Source organism: Diceros bicornis, chromosome 16, assembly GCF_020826845.1.
Source record: "Diceros bicornis minor isolate mBicDic1 chromosome 16, mDicBic1.mat.cur, whole genome shotgun sequence".
Classification (NCBI taxonomy): domain Eukaryota; kingdom Metazoa; phylum Chordata; class Mammalia; order Perissodactyla; family Rhinocerotidae; genus Diceros; species Diceros bicornis.
Genome location: NC_080755.1, coordinates 49,121,337 through 49,138,799, shown reverse-complemented (window position 1 = coordinate 49,138,799; position 17,463 = coordinate 49,121,337). Strand labels below are relative to the sequence as shown.

Below are 17,463 nucleotides of genomic sequence, written 5' to 3'. Positions count from 1 at the left end.
AAAAAGAATAATTCTGAATTAACACACCAACTTGTATGTGAAAATACTTTACCAAAGAATTAGAAATAATATATTCTCTCATGAGGTTAAAAATAGCGTCTCTACATTTTTTTTGACATTACTAATTTGTTTTCTTTCTATAAATAGCAAAATAATACACTTCTCCCTAGTCTCACTCTGAATTAAACTATCAGTTAATGGTGGACTAAAGTAATGAGGTTGATCTCTGCCCACTGAAACTATTCAGGACTTATCTTGTTTAGTTTTTGCCTTCCTAAAACTTAACAAGCTGCAACTCTTTGTGAGATACAAGTTGTATGTAACAAATCTCTGAGTTCTTTGATCCTGATGGACAGTACACAACTCTAACTGTGTTTTCCCCTTAAGGATGTGAGTGACAAACTGAGCCTCCGATTCCCTGGGTTATATGTAGTGGGACAAAGAGACTTACTATTCAACTATAAGAGATTCTTCGTGAGCTTGCTGCATGGAGTTTTAACATCAATGATCCTCTTCTTCATACCTTTTGGAGCTTATCTGCAAACCGTGGGACAGGATGGAGAGGCACCTTCAGACTACCAATCTTTTGCTGTCACAATTGCCTCTGCTCTTATAATAACGGTCAATTTCCAGGTACGTGGCTTTTGTCGCCTATTTTCAGTATTTGTTGGTAGGTGTATTTTTGTACATAGACCAGAGTGCATATCCACCTGCCTCCCACTCTCTCTCCAGCTGAGCCTCCGCCACGTTACAAAATATGACTGCTATTCTCACCCCTTATCCCAAGCACATTTCCTATTTCTTGCCTGAGCCAAGGATAGTTTCTGATTGTTCAGTATTCAAGCCAGATCGTGCCTAAATTGCTAAATTCTATTTTCAGAATCCTTAGATCCTTTATTTCTTGCTAACTCCCCAAAGTGAGTGCTCTGTTTTTCTCTGGTTTCCCAACAGATTGGCTTGGATACTTCTTATTGGACTTTTGTGAATGCTTTTTCAATTTTTGGAAGCATTGCACTTTATTTTGGCATCATGTTTGACTTGCATAGTGCTGGAATACATGTTCTCTTCCCATCTGCATTTCAATTTACAGGTTGGTATTATCTAAATTCCAACAATAAATGTACAGAAAAATATCATTAGTTTAGATTCTGACATAACTTCTGGGTAAGTAAAAACACACAAAGCATAAATTATTGCTAGTGAAAATTAATGTCCTGACTGGAAATTGAATGGTGATGGTGGGTTGGAAAGGTGGTAACGTGATGGGACGAAAGCAAATTAAAATAACCTTAAGATGTAATTGTGCCTCTGTTAGGTTAGATAAAAGCTTTTCTTTTCCTCCCATAAAAGCTAATACTGGTAGGTTATTGGGAAATTGAGAATACATGTATTGCTGGTAGCACTGTAACATAGTTTAATTTTTCCAAAACACTATCTGGAAATACCTAATGGACAATAAAATTTTTCATACATTTTGACCCAGTATTTCCACTTGGGGAAAATACCCTAAAATAAAACACACCAAATTTTGGAAAAGTAATCTGTACAAAGATTGTACTACCACAGTATTTCTAACTGTTTTTTAAAAAATAGAAATAACTTGGGGCCAGCCTGGTGGCACAGCAGTTAAGTGCGCATGTTCCACTTCGGTGGCCCGGGGTTTGCAGGTTCGGATCCCGGGTGCGCACTGACGCACCACTTGTCAAGCCATGCTGTGGCAGCATCCCATATAAAGTAGAGGAAGATGGGCACAGATGTTAGCCCAGGGCTGATCTTCCTCAGCAAAAAGAGGAGGATTGGCATTGGATGTTATCTCAGGGCTGATCTTCCTCACCAAAAAAAGAGAAATAACTCAAAGACCTAAGAATATCAAATTAGCTAATCAAACTATGAATCCCATATGATGAAATTCTAGGACTTAAAAGTGGCCTATATCATTGGAAATATGTATGCAGAGCAATTAGTAAACTTATAGAAAACAAAATACAGTCACGCACCATGTAACAACATTATGGTCAACGACAGACTGCATATAAGACGGTGGTCCCATAAGATAAGTACCATATAGCCTAGGTGTGTAGTAGGCTATACCATCTAGGTTTGTGTAAGTATACTCTGTGACGTTTGCACACTGACGAAATCGCCTAATGACACGTTTCTCAGAACACATCCCCATCAAGTGACACGTGACTATAGTTTACAACTGTATAAATTTGTCAATTTGTCATATATTTTATAATGTTAAAATGAATTTGAACTGATAAATATCATAAATTTTATAAATAAATATCATGAATTGAAGTTTATGAACTTCTTATTTTGAATAGAGTAGTTTGGATTCACAATGGAAAAAAAATCCCCATAAACTTGTTTCCCTATAAAAGATTAGGTTTTTTAATAATTACTTGTTGGGTTGTAAAAGCCAGTTGCTGCAGTAACCCTTTTCTTCCTGGTATTGAGTTCATTTTTTTTATGATTTTGTTTTTCTTTATTGACTCTGTGTTTTAAAAATTTAGTACCCGGCTACTTAGAATATTCCCATAGGGAGTGCTTTTTAAACCCATATACAATTAGCAGTGTAAAAACCACATTTAAAAAATAAAGGCCATTATTTTTATAAACTTAGAGTGTAAATGCAGAAAATATTGTGAGAAATTTGGCTCTAGTTTTAAAATTGAGTAGTATATATGATTACCTGATTGTATTATAGAATCAAATTGTTACTTCCTCTGACATAAAAAACCAGAAGCCAAATTGCAGTGGAAAAAGCCTGGCTCTAGTCAGATGGATGTGGGTCTTAATTCAGGAGATGCCCTAACTAGTTCTCTTACTTAGGGCCAATTTCTTTACTTCTCCACGGCTCAATTTCCTTACGTGGTAAAGAGGGTAATATTCATCTTTCAGAACTGATTAAATGGCACGATCTGTATAAAACAGCTACTACAAGGCCTACCACGCAAATGGCTGTGCCAGTTGTTAATATCTGGAGTTTCAAACCAAAACTATAAATTAGAAAGTTCTTTTTTAAGTTCCTGAAAAAATTCGGAAGTATAGATTGCCTAATTCTGCATTTTTAATCAATGCAGTGTCAACAAATCCACTTGCTTTTTTTCTTATCTATTTGTTCACTTATTACATTTGCCTTCTTCCAAAGAGTTTACCTTCCTAATTTTGCTTTGCTTAGTCTGATTTTAAAACGTTCATTCCGTGAGCAGTGATAGGATGTTTTGGCGAGGACAAGCTGGTTGTAAAACTTGACCATAGACAATCTGTTTATGGATTATGGAACATTAACTGTGCCCTCGGGCTGAAAGGACCACTCAGACTCATTCTGCATGTTTCTCACAGGCACGGCTTCAAATGCTCTGAGACAGCCATATATTTGGTTGACCATCATCTTGACTGCAGCTGTGTGCTTATTGCCCGTTGTTGCCGTACGTTTCTTGTCAATGACCATCTGGCCATCAGAAAGCGATAAGGTATAGAAAAAATACAGTCCTCTCCTAACTCTGAGAGCCCCTCACAGAAATCAAAGCATTTCCCAAAAGTAGCTTTCCTGCAAAATTCTAAGCCCTTGCGAAGTTCGGTATGAACATTTTTATATGACTTCTCTTTAACTCCATTTTGCAAAAAAGTCCTTTGGGATTGGCATTTTCATTTGCTTGCTTTTTATTACAAAAATTATCAAACATAAAAAGGGAGAATAGTATAGTGAACCGCCATATATCTATAACAAATACACTATTAACATTTTGCCATGCAAATAAGTTGGGTTTTTTTAATCTTCATTTAAAAAAAAAAAATGTGACTTCTTATAGCAGGATCCTTTGAGCTACAAGTAACAGAAAGTTGTGGCTCAAACTGGTTCGATAATAATGTATCACCTCCCATAATAATTAGCAGGCTTCAGGCCCAGTTGATGAGCAACTTAATGTCATCAGAAAGCACTGGGGTTCTTTCCATCTCTCCCGCCTGCTATCTTCATTATTAGCTTCATCTTGAAGCTGGAAGATGGCCACAGCAGTTCCAAGCATCACATCCTCACATGTCAATATCCAGGAGAAGATAAAAGATTATTCTATAGCTTTCCCTTAGGATCCTCATGACTTTTCGCGGAAGGGCCAAGCATACTTCCCTCAGGTGTCATTAGCCAGAATTAGGTCACATGCCCATTCCTGGACTAGAACTGAGCAAGGGAAATCAATCAGTCCCATCCGGGGGAGCGGCATCTACATCCCAGGAGGAATGTGGCTGTACGGAGGAGAGGGGGGCCGGTACCTGAATAAACTCAGTTTCCATCAGAAAGAAGAAGAGAATAGATGCTAGGTAGGCAACCATCAGCATCCCCTAGATCTCCCTTTTCCATTGACAAGAGTATGCAGAAGCAACAAGGGAATGCGTTTTCTCTTAAACCTGTACCAGTCTGATTTATGAACTGGAAGGAGCACTAGCTTAGGAGAGTCGGAGTCCTCACTCGCCATTTTCTAGCTCTGAGACCTTGGAAGTGTCACTGTAAGCTCCCTCTCTCTCCATTTCCATATCTGTAAAGTGAAGGCAGTGATGCCCACCTCAACTGAGACAGGTGTGGGACAGCCTGCTCCAGGTACCCCATCAGCGTTAGCGCCTGTCCACCTCCTTTTGGCCAGGCGCCCTTCGCCGTCACAGACTTCCATTTTCATTCAGCCAGTTCTCTTGAGCTTGCCCCATCTCTCTCCCTTCTGCAGATTCAGAAGCATCGCAAGCGGTTAAAAGCAGAGGAGCAGTGGCAGCGGCGGCAGAGCGCGTTCCGCCGGGGTGCGTCCTCGCGGCGCTCGGCCTACGCGTTCTCCCACCAGCGGGGCTACGCCGACCTCATCTCCTCCGGGCGCAGCATCCGCAAGAAGCGCTCTCCCCTGGATGCGATCATAGCCGATGGGACCGCGGAGTACAGGCGAACTGTGGAGAGCTGATGATGCCTTTGCCTCTAGGTGGCCTGTCGCAAAACAATCACACAAAGGAAATGTCTATTTTTTTTTATGGAAGACACTCAGGACTTTTTTTAAAAAAAATGGAATTTGTCACAAGAATGTTGAAGACAATAAGCTTTATAATAAACTACTTGGGTTGGACTATTAAGCAATAGCAAAGCCAAGACTACCTTTTATAAAAGTCCTGTTATTCAACTGTCTATGTTCATTATGATTCAAAGGGAACATTTTTAACCCGGTCTCAATCTAGGACAACAGAATTTAGAAACGTCTTATATTTCAATTTAAATGGTATTGCGTTATAAAATTACAATTATATTTTCCAGAGTTTCCTTTTTTCCACCTCATTAAAGATCTTATACTTACAATGGTAATGATAAAAGATTCGTGCATGTTCGTCACTTGGAAGCTAAGTGGTCCCATGACTTTTTCAGAGTTGATAATGGGTTGCACGGTTTCATATTCTCCTCACATTTGTTTAATAATTCAGTTCAATCAGGGAAGATTACTTCAAATTTCATTAAGTACTAGGTTCGGTATGTTTCGGTTTCCTACCAGGTTAAAATAGCACATTACATACCTTTACTCTTACTATCACATATTATTTTAGCCACTTCCTGTAGTACCAAGTGAATTTATTCCATACTGTCATCAAAAAAAGATGCATTTAAATATTTATGGCCTTTTTAAAAAAAAGTTTTTACAAACTGAGGATATCAGTGATAAACTACAGAATATTTTGCAGAATACAAGCTTTCTTTTGAAAAGCAAACTTTGTGCCTGCCTATATGTAAAGTATTTTATAAGGGACTTGAACAGAGACCTCACTCTTTTTCGCTTGTCTTATTTTCTTGAGAGAAAAGGTTGGTAGACACATTTCTAAGACTAACAGCGTATCTTCTTAAAATTGAAGATAACTTTAGGCAATTATGGAAACTACCCTCAAAGAGGTAAAAGTTATTTTCCCAGAGGCTTTTCTCATTCTGTGTCTTTCACACACTAGTTTCAATATTCTAGGGAAGGTGCAGAAGTGTTTTTAATAATTCTGTTCTTTACTCTTAGGCTGTGAATGTTCACAATATGTGTTCCTTTGAATTCCTATGAGGAAATCACAGCATGTATATAGTTTATTTTCTGGGTATGATAAAAGAATGTATGTATGGCTCCTTATTCTATGGTAGTAAATTTCTGAAAGTTTACAACTTTTTGTTATCTTGTAAATAAAAGAATTGTAACTTTTGTGGGTTTTTTTGTAAAGAAAATTTAGCTTGTGTAATTCTGTCAGTTTCAGATTCCTCTCCGGTTTTGCAAATTGTGGGAAAGGTCGATAATGCAAAAGTGTCAAAGACTTACACTGTTGGGTGCAATATTAACAATTTTAAGATGCAAATTGCTTTGGATAACTTATTTCTATATTCTGTAAATCTGAGATTCAATGTATATTTTTGTTGAAAAAATAAATGCTTTAGTAAAATCTTTGGAAAGTATAATCCTTTAAAACCTTTTAACTTGGGTTATTTTAGAGTGGGGTATATGACAGAAGACTCTAGGTCTGCAAGATTTCTAAAGGAACTGAGGGGAGTCCTTTGGCGTGAAATAAAGTTGGGGCCAGGTACTAAGTGTTACGGGAGAGCTTACTGACACAAGGCCAGCAGACTGCAGAGGCTGAGGGTGTGGATTTATAGTTGATAAGATCAATTGTGTCCAGGGAGGGTGCATCTTAGGATACTTAGATAAGGGACAGTTTTTCCAAATGACCTCAACTCTTTGGAGCCAGAATAACAGCAAAGGTAACCCTTACTCAAAAGTAGGGGCTGGGAAGTGAGCAGATAGTCTAGAAATACATGGTGAAGAGTTGGCAGGAAAATGAGCAGAGGGGAATTAGGATGCTCAAGGGTGGAGAGCAGGTCTGGAGGAGGTGGGAGGCCTGAGGCTTCAGGCTGGGGGAGGGTCTAGTCTGCTGAGCTGGCCGCAGGACAGGTTGTCAGCTCCAGGACAGTAAGGGAAGCTGTGACCCCACTAGGGAAATGTGACTACACCACAGAGAAGGGGGTCCTCTGTCAGAGGACAGAGATGGGGGATTTCTTTGGGAGACATAATTCGCGGCAGGTGATGAGAGAGTATCAGTCTGGGGGTCCTTTTTAAGGTGGGAAATCAGCACCTCCCTCTCTGCTATTCCACAACTGACAGCCTGCTTCTGGAGCAGAATTTCGTGTCTATGTCAGAGCAACCCTTTGGAAATTGGGTGGGAGGAGATGGGACAGATTATTAGCCTCTGCAATAGAAACGGTAAGAGAAAAAGTTCTGAGCAGACTTGGGAGATAGTCGTCCCTAAAAAAATTAAAGGCCACTTTTTTCCTGGTATTACTGTATTTAAATTGATTGAGGGATAAATGTTTTTAACCAAAGAGCACCACCTAAAGGTTCTTACTGATGTTCAGTACCAGAAACTATCTGTTCGGTAATGATATCTGACGGAGATAAAATGGTTCTTCAGAGACTCCAATGTGATAGCAAAACGTACTCTAATGGAATCTAAATATATTTTAACAGTTGCTGCCTTCATGTGATGTGAATGAAGACTAGGAAAATTGTAAGACAGCTTCTAGAATTCCTGTCAGAATCTGCTAGAAAGCTATGGCTGCAATACAACTTCTGGAGCATTTATAAACACAAAAACACCGAAAGGAAAACAAAACGTATCTTAGGAAGAAGTGGAGGCTGGGAAGCTTAAAAATAAAGACTGTAAAAATGATTTTCTTGGAATAGACATTTCTCCAAAGAAGACATATATCTATAAATATATATATGTGGCCAATAAGCATACGAAAAGATGCTCAACATCATTAGTCATTAGGAAAATGCAAATCAAAACCACAATGAGCTACCACTTCACACTCACTAGGATGGCTATAAAAAAATAATAATAAATAGACAATAACGTGTTGGCAAGGATGTATAGAAATTGGAACCCTCATCCATTGCTGGTGGGAATGTAAAATGCTGCACCCACTGTGGAAAACAGTTTGGCACTCAACAAGTTAAACAGAATTACCCTATGACCCAGCAATTCTAGGTGTACACATATACCCCAAAACATTGAAAACAGGTAATCAAATACTTACACATGAATGATCATAGCAGCACTATTCACCATAGCCAAAACATAGAAACAACCCAAATGTCCATCAACAGATGAATGGATAAACAAAGTGTGGTATAAACATATAACGGAATATTATTTTGCCAGAGAAAAGAATGAGATTGGTTCAAGACGGCAATATAGGAAGATCCTGAGCTCACCTCCTCCCATGGACACAATCTACAGCTACATATGGAACAATTTCCTCTGGAAAAAAAACCAAAAGCTACCTGAGGGACCCCTATATGTCACATGAATAAGAAGAAATTCACATCAAAGCAGGTAGGAAAGGCTGAGACACAATCTCGCTGAAAACCCCACTCCTGGTGCTCAAAACTCAGAGCTTCTCCATGAGGAGCAAAGGTTTTGAAACCCACATTGGGCATCCCAGTTTTTAAGACCTGCACCTGAGAGACGAGCCCCCAAAACATCTAGCTTTGAAAGCCAACGAGGTTCACATCCACGAGACCCACAGGCTGCAGTGAACTGAGAAATGGCTCTTAAAGGATTTGTGCCCTCAGACTCACCTGCACCAGGGCCCAGCACAGAAGCAGCCAACTGAGTGGCACCCAGACTTCATGTGAAAGAGGTTTATTTGCTTATCTTAAAGCGTCAGTCAGGGGCAGGTGCCTAATTTAACACACACGTAAGGGCCTGCAGGGATACTCTCCAAGGATGGAAGCTGGGGGATGCCATCTTTGCTCTCTCCCTCTGCCTCGCTCCAGCGGGTGGGTGCCATCTTTTTTATTTAGGCTCTTCTTAACTTTTTCCTGGTGGGCACCACCTTTGTGCCCTTCCTCTGCCATGTTCCAGAGCACCAGTATCTCCCAGAGGGGAGCTTTTATATCTGCTGCCCTGTTTTTACATCTGGTGCTCCGATTTTTTGTGGCTGCTGCCCGGGGAATGCCCCTTGATCACTTGGTTCTGGTGGTCAGTGGGGCGTCGTTTGTGGGTGCCAGGGGATTGTAATAAAAGGAGAGACAGCTCTGACCAGCTATCACCCCCAGGGCACAACAGGAGGCAACAGACTGAGGTGCCCAGACTTCCTATGAAATAGGCCTATTAGCTTATCTTCACACCGGCAACCTGAGGGGCAGGCTTCTAATTGAGCATGCATCTATGCGCCCACTGTCATCCTCTCCAGCGACCTTGGAAGCTGAGTGCTATCTTTGCACTTTCTCTCTGCAGTGATCCGGAGCATCAGTATCCTCTGGAGTGGAGCTTATACATGTGTCTGGGCTCAGATTTTACGTCTGGTGCTTTGGTTTTTGTGGCTGCTGCCTAGGGTATGCCCCTTAATCACCAGCTCTGGTGGCCAGTGGGGCTTGCAAAGCTGGGTCCCACAGGACTGTAACAAATGGGGAGACAGTTCTTGGCAGGTTACCACTCCCAAGGCACGGCACAGAAAGCAGACTGAAACACACCCCTAAGTCTTTCTGTGAAAGAGGCCTATTTGCTTGTTCTGGTACCATGGCCTGAGGATAAGGCTTCTGACTTGACACACACCTAGGGACCTACTGAGATGCTCTCTAGGGATGGAGGCTGGTGGATGCCATTTTTGTGCTCTCCCTCTGCCTTGCTCCAGATTGCCAGCATCTCCCAGAAAGGAGCTTATACAGTCGTCTGGTGCCCCAATTTTTGTGACTGCCATGAAGGGGACACTTCTAAGGTGCCCAACTTTGGTGGTCAGCAGGGCTTACACTTGTGGTCCTACAGGACTATATATATTTTGTAAACTTTCAAAGCTGCTGTCTGAGGGTCTGGCTGCCAATCAGCTTGAATCTTGGTGCTGACTGAGATCCTCCCCATTGGGACAATGACAGGTCTTGGCACACCCTCAACTGCTAGGAGCCACTAAGAATAAAGCAGGCTGCTTGGACAATCACAAAGGTTTGAGAGACAATCAAGAGTTAGGGCAGGGTTGAACGATAAGTTTCCTCTCCTACATGAGGCCAGCCACTCCCTCCTGAAGACTAGGAAGGTGGTTATTTTATCTTATGCATAGAAACCAACGTAGAGAGTCAAAGAAAATGAAGAAATGGAAGAATATGTTCCAAATGAAAGAACAAGATAAAAACCTCAGAAAAAAAATCCTTAATGTAATGGAGATAACTAATTTACCTTATAAAGAATTCAAAATTATGGTCATAAAGATGCTTACTAAGCTCCAGAACAGAATGTATGAACACAGTGAAAACTTCAACAAAGAGACAGAAAGTATAAGAAAGGACCAAATAGAAGTCACAAAGCTGAAGAATATAATAACTGAACTGAAAAATACACTAGTGGGTTTCCACAGTAAACTAGATAGAGCAGAAGAAAGGATCAGTAGACTGGAAGACAGGGCAGTGGAACTCACCCAATCAGAGCGGAAAAAAGGAAAAAGAATGAAAAAAAAGTGAAGATAGCTTAAGGGACTCATGGCACAACATCAAAGGGACCAATATTTGCCTTATAGGGGTCCTAGAAAGAGGAGAGAGAGAGAAAAAAGGGAAGAAAACTCATTTTAAGATATAATAGCTGAAAACTTCTGCAACCTGGGAAAGCAAACAGACATCCAGATTCAGGGAGCCCAGAGAGTTCCAAATAAGATGAACCCAAAGGGATCCACATTAAGATACATTATAATTAAAACATCAAAAGTTAAAGACAATGGGCCGGCCTCGTGGCTTAGTGGTTAGGTGCATGCGCTCCGCTGCTGGCGGCCCGGGTTCAGATCCGGGCGCGCACCGATGCATCACTTCTCTGGCCATGCTGAGGCCGCGTCCCACATACAGCAACTAGAAGGATGTGCAGCTATGACATACAACTATGTACTGGGGCTTTGGGGGAAAAATAAATAAATAAATAAAATTATTAAAAAAAAAGTTAAAGACAAGGAGAGAATCTTAAAAAGGGCAAGAGAAGAACAACTTGTTACATACAAGAGAACACCCATTAACTGTCAGCAGATTTTTCAGGAGAAACTTTGCAGGCCAGAAGAGAGTAGCGTGATATAGTCAAAGTGCTGAAAAAAAAAACTTTCATCCAAGAATACTGTACCTGGGGCTGGCCCAGTGGTGTAGTGGTTAAGTTCGTGCACTCCACTTCTGGCAGCCCAGGGTTCACAGATTCAGATGCCAGGCATGGACCAACACACTGCTTATCAAGCCATGCTGTGGCAGGCGTCCCACATATAAAGTAGAGGAAGATGGCCACAGATGTTAGCCCAGGGCCAATCTTCATCAGCAAAAAGAGGAGGATTGGCAACAGATGTTAGCTCAGGGCTAATGTTCCTCATCAAAAAAAAAAAAAAAAAGAATACCATACCTGGCAAAGTTGTCATTCAGAATTGAAAGAGAAATAAAAGAGTTTTCCAGGCAAGCAAAAGCTAAATGATTAAATCAGTCCATTACCACTAGACTGGCCTTACAATAAACGTTAAAGGGACTTCTATATAAGCTGAAATAAAAGGGCATTAATTAGTAACTGAAAAATATATGAAAGTATCAATCTCACTGGTAAAGGTAAATATATAGTAAAATTGAGAATAATCTAATGTAAAGGTGATGGATTAATCACTTATAAAGCTAGTATGAAGGTTAAAAGACAAAGCAGTAAAACCAACTATAACTATAATAATTTGTTAAGGGATACACAAGATAAAAAGATGTAAATTGTGACATCAAAAACATCAAGTGTAGTGGTGGGAATAAAAATGAAGTTTTAGAATGCAATCAAACTTAAGTTGCTATCAGCTTAAAATAGACTGTTTGAAATATAAATTATTTATGTAAGCCTCATGTAACCACAAGCAAAAATCTAAAGTAGACACACAAAAGATAAAGAGAAAGGAATCTAAGCATACCACTGAAGAAAATCATCAAATCACAAAGGAAGAGGGCAAGGGAAGAAGAAAGGAACAGAACTACAGCCACAAAACAGTTAACAAAATGTTGATGTGTACACACCACCAATAATTACTTTAAATGTAAAAGAGCCAGATTCTTCAATCAAAAGACACAGAAGGGCTGAATGGATAAAAAAACAAGATCCGTCTGTATACTGCCTACAGGAGACACACTTCAGATGTAAGAACACACAGAGACTGACAGTGAAATGATGGAAAGAGACATTCAATGTAAATGAAAACCAAAAGAAAGCTGGGGTGGCTATACTTACATCAGATAATATTGACTTCAAAAAAAAGACTGTAATAAGAGACAAAGAAGGTCATTACATAATGATAAAGGGGTCAAGCCAACAAGAAGATTTAACATTGTAAACATCTATGTACCCAATGTAGGAGTACCTAAATATACAAAGCAAATATTAACAGACCTAACAAGAGAAATAAACAACAGTACAATAATAGTAAGGGACTTTAATACCTCAGTTTCATCAATGGATAGATCATCCAGTCAGATAATCAATAAGGAAACATTGGCTTTAAATGACACATTAGACCTGATGGACGTAACAGATATATACGGAATATTCCATCCCAAAGCAACAGAGTACACATTCTTCTCATGCACATATGGGACATTCTCCAGGATAGATTATATGTTAACCACAAAACAAGTCATAATAAATTAAGAAGATTGAAATCATATCAAGCATCATTTCCAATCACAATGGTATGTAACAATAAATCAATTACAAGAAGAAAACTGGAAAATTCACAAGTATGTGGGCATTAAACAACATGAAATAGGTCAATAGGTCAAAGAAGAAATCAAAAGAAAAATAAAAAAATACTTTGAGACAAATGAAAATGGAAATACAACACACCAAAACTTACGGGATGCAGCAAAAGCAGTTCTAAGAGGGAAGTTCACAGCAATAAATGCCTACCTCAAGAAAGGAGAAATATCTCAAATAAACAATCTAATATCACAACTCGAGGAACTAAAAACAGAAGAAAAAAGCCCAAAGTTAGTAGAAGGAAGAAAATAACAAAGATCAGGGGCTAGCCCTGTGGCCGAGTGGTTAAAGTTCCACATGCTCTGCTTCGGCAGCCCAGGTTCGTGGGATCAGATCCTGGGCATGGACCTACACCACTGGTCACCCATGCTGTGGTGGTGTCCCATATACAAAATAGAGGAAGACTGGCACAGATGTTAGCTCCAGGTGAATCTTCCTCAGCAAAAAATAAAAGAACAAATATCAGAGTGGAAATAAATGAAATAGAAACTAAAAAGACAATAGAAAAGACCAATAAAACTAACAGCTGGTTTTTTGAAAAGATAAATAAAATTGACAAAAAGAGATAGGAAACAAATAAATAAAATCAGAAATGAAAGAGTAGGCATTGCAACTGATACCACGGAAATACAAAGGATCATAACAGACTACTATGAAATTAGACACCACCAAATTGGACAATCCAGAAGAAATGGATAAATTCCTAGAAACATACAACCTACCAAGCCTAAATCATGGAAAACAGAAACAGAAAATCTGAACAGACCAATTATTAGTAAGGAGATTGAATCAGTAATGAAAAAAAAAAAAAACAAAAAAAAAGAACAAACAAAAAGTTAACAATAATCAACAAAAAGAGCCTAGGACCAGACAGCTTCCCTGGTGAATTCTACCAAATATTTAAAGAAGAATTAATACCAATTCTTCTCAAACTCTTCCAAAAAACAGAAGAGGAAGGAACCTTCCAAAGTCATTATATAAGGCCAGCATTACCCCGATATCAAAACCAGAAAAGGACGCCACAAGAAATAAAAATTACAAGCCAATATCCCTGATCAACATAGATGCAAAAATCCTCAATAAAATATAGGCAAACAGAATTCAACAATGCATAAAAGGATCATACACCATGATGAAGCGGGATTTATTCCGGCGATGCAAGCAGGGCTCTACATCCACAAATCAATAAATGTAACACAACGTAATAACAAAATGAAGGAAGAAAAATCATATGATCATCTCAATAGATGAAGAAAAATCATTTGACAAAATTCAACATTTAGTTATGATAAAAACTCGCAACAAAGTGGGTGTAAAGGGAATGTACCTCAGCATAATAAAGGCCATATATGACAAGCCCACAGCTAACATCATACTCAATGGTGAAAAGCTGAAAGCTTTTCCTCTAAGATCAGGAACAAGACAAGGATGCCCACTCTTGCCACTGTTATTCAACAAAGTGTGGCAAGTCCTAGCCAGAGCAATTAGGCAAAAAAATATAAAATAAAATAAAATATAAAACAAAATAAACTTAAAATAAAAGGCATCCAAATTGGAAAAGAAGAGGTACAACTGTCACTATTTGCAGATAACGTATTATATATAGGAAACCCTAAAGACTCCACCAAAAAACTGTTAAAACTAATAAACAAATTCAGTAAAATTGCAGGATACAAAATCAATATACAAAAATCTGTTGCATTTCTATCCACTAATAAACACAAAAAGAGAAATTAAGAAAACAATCCCATTTACAACTTCATCAAAAAGAATAAAATACACAGGAATAATTTAACCAAGGAGGTGAAAAACCTATACACTGAAAACTGTGAGATACTGATGAAAGAAATTGAAGAAGATGCAAATAAATGGAAAGATAGTCCATGCTCATGGACTGCAAGAATATTGTTAAAATGTCCATACTACCCAAAGCAATCTACAGATTCAATGCAATCCCTATCAAGATTTTAGGGGCATTTTTCACAGAAATACAAAAAAACCTAAAATTTGTGTGGAACCACAAAAGACCCTGAATAGTAAAGCAATCTTGAGAAAGAGCAAAGGTGGAGGCATTATGCTTCCTGATTCCAAACTATATTACAAAACCATAGTAATAAAAACTGACATAAAAACAGACACATAGATCAACGGAACAGAATAGAGAGCCCCCAGAAATAAACCCACACATACATGGTCAATTAATTTATGACAAAGGAGCCAAGAGTATATGATAGGGAAAGGACTGTCTTTTCAATAAATCGTGCTGGGAAAACTGGGCAACCAGAATGAAACTGGGTCCAGAATGAAACTGGACCACTATCTTACATCATATATAAAAATGAACTCAGAATGGAAGGAATTAAGTGCTAATACTTGATACCTTGATACTTGCTGGATGAACCTCAAAAACATTATGCTAAGTGAAAGAAGCCAGATTCAAAAGGATACATATTTATGATTCCATTTATATAAAATACCCAGATTAGATAGATCCATAGAGACAGCTGACTGGTGGTTTCCAGGGCCTGGGGGTAGGAGGGAATAGGGAGGGAGTGCATGCTTAATGGATGTATTAGTCAGGGTTCTCCAGAGAAGAAACAGTATCAATAGGATGTATAGAGAGAGAAAAAAATGAGAGAGATATTGATTTATTTTAAGAAATTGGCTCACACAACTCTGGGGATTGGCAAATTTGAAATGTGTAGGGCAGGAGGCCAGCGGGCTGAAATTCCAATAGTGGTTGATGTTGCGATTTTGAGTCCAAACGTGGGAAACTGAGGGAGAATTTGCATGTTGCAGTCTGGAGGCCAAATTCCTTCTTCCTTGAGGGACCTCAGTTTTTGCTCTTAAGGCTTTCAACTGACTAGATGAGACCCACCCACATTATGGAGGGCAATTCACTTTTCTCAAAGTCTACTGCTTTAAATGTCAATCATGCCTTCATAGCAACATGTAGACTTGTGTTTGGTCAAACAACTGGGCCCCATAGCCTGCCCAGGCTGACACATAAAATTAACCATCACAATGGGTATGGGGTTGTCCTTTGTGGTGATGAAAATATTTTGGGACTTGATACACGTGGTGGTTGCACAACATTGTGAACGCACCAAATGCCACTGAGTTGTACATTTTAATATGGTTAATCTTATGTTACATGAATTTCACATCAAATAAAAAAATACTAGAAAAACTGATTTTCTTTTTATAGAAAACAATAACAAAGCAAAAACTACCTTAGCCTTCAAGATTATAGTGCTTATTTAGAATCAGTTCAAAGGTCTTCCTTTACTCCTCCATATAATTATGAAGAACGAATGATGCCTCCGATGGACACTACTGACTGGCTAACTCACTGCCCATTCCCACGCCCCTTCTTTCTTGCCCACTTCCACTACAGAGGCTGGAAATCTAAACACTTGTTTTCCCAAAATCCCTTGCAGCTGGTGGTTGCAATGTGATCCAATTCTAGCCAATGAGACAAAAGGAGACGTGTGCTGAGAAGACTTTTACTTTCCTGAGATCCTCATCTCACTCTTCCTCACTTCTTCCTAGTTTGAATATGAATGTGATGCCTGGAGCTCTGGCAGCCATGCTATGACCATGAGGCAACAAGCCAACAATTGAAAGATGGCAGAGAGGAAAATTGGGTTACTGACCTGGCTGAACTGCTAACTGACTGCCTACCTCCAGAATACTTCCATACAAGAAAAATCAATCCATATTTGTTTTAGCTGTTTTATGTCTTCTCTTACTTGTGGCTGAAAGCAATTCTAAATACTATAATGCATAAAATAACACCAAACCCATGGAAAAAAGAGGATAAAGATGGCGAATAATTTGAATGCGATTAAACAAAAAAAAATTAGAGGTATAAAAATTGCATGAAAGGAAATAAATCTATCACTTTTGAAGATGATATGATGGTATTTCTGGAAAATCTGGGAGATTCAACTAAAAAAACTATGATAAGAATTCAACAAGATAGTGGTAACAAAATGAAGATAACTTTCATTTATACAAACAACAAACAAGATATAATGGGGAAAGATCATATCTGCAATTGAAACAAAAAAGATAAAATATCTAGGAATAAACTTTACAAGTAAAACCCATATGAACCAAACTTTAAAATACTAGTGAATCCAGAAGAGTTGAGCAAATGAAAGGCATGTCATGTTCTTGGATAAGACATAACAACATAAAGAGTTGATTCTCCCTAAGATAATTTATAAATAGCATATGATCCTCATAAAAAATGCCAACAGCTTTCTTTAGTAGACAGGCTGATTCTAAAGTTCATATGGAAAAATTAATAAGAGCCAGAAAACTGAAAAAGAAAGTAACGAGGGGAGACTATCCCTACCAGATAATAAATCATTCTGTAATTTAAAAAGTAATTTAAACAGTGTGATTCTGATGCATGACTACACATTCCATGGAACAGAATATAAGATCCAGAAACAGACCCAAACACATGTGGAAATTTACTACATATAAAGGTGGCATCAAAGATCAATGGGGGAAAGACAGGCTTTTTAATTAATGGTGTTGGAACAACAGGAAAACAATTGGATACCTTGCACTGTAGTAGAATAAATTCCAAATAAATAAAAGATTTAAATGTAAAAAACTCAAAAAAGTAGTAGAAGAAAACCATGAGAAAATTCA

The 17,463-nt window shown here is 38.7% G+C and overlaps 1 protein-coding gene across 2 annotated transcripts in view; it reads left to right on the top strand.

Annotated features, from left to right (window-relative positions):
* The window catches only part of ATP8B1 (ATPase phospholipid transporting 8B1), a 116,163-nt gene extending 109,718 nt beyond the window's left edge, over positions 1-6,445 (top strand). For both annotated transcript variants that reach the window (XM_058557205.1, XM_058557206.1), the window contains exons 25-28: positions 388-633; positions 952-1,090; positions 3,349-3,479; positions 4,725-6,445. In XM_058557205.1, coding sequence (XP_058413188.1) covers positions 388-633; positions 952-1,090; positions 3,349-3,479; positions 4,725-4,949 — 741 coding nt within the window. In that variant the 3' untranslated portion in view covers positions 4,950-6,445. The remainder of the gene's footprint in view (positions 1-387; positions 634-951; positions 1,091-3,348; positions 3,480-4,724) is intronic.
* Positions 6,446-17,463: the final 11,018 nt, after the last annotated feature.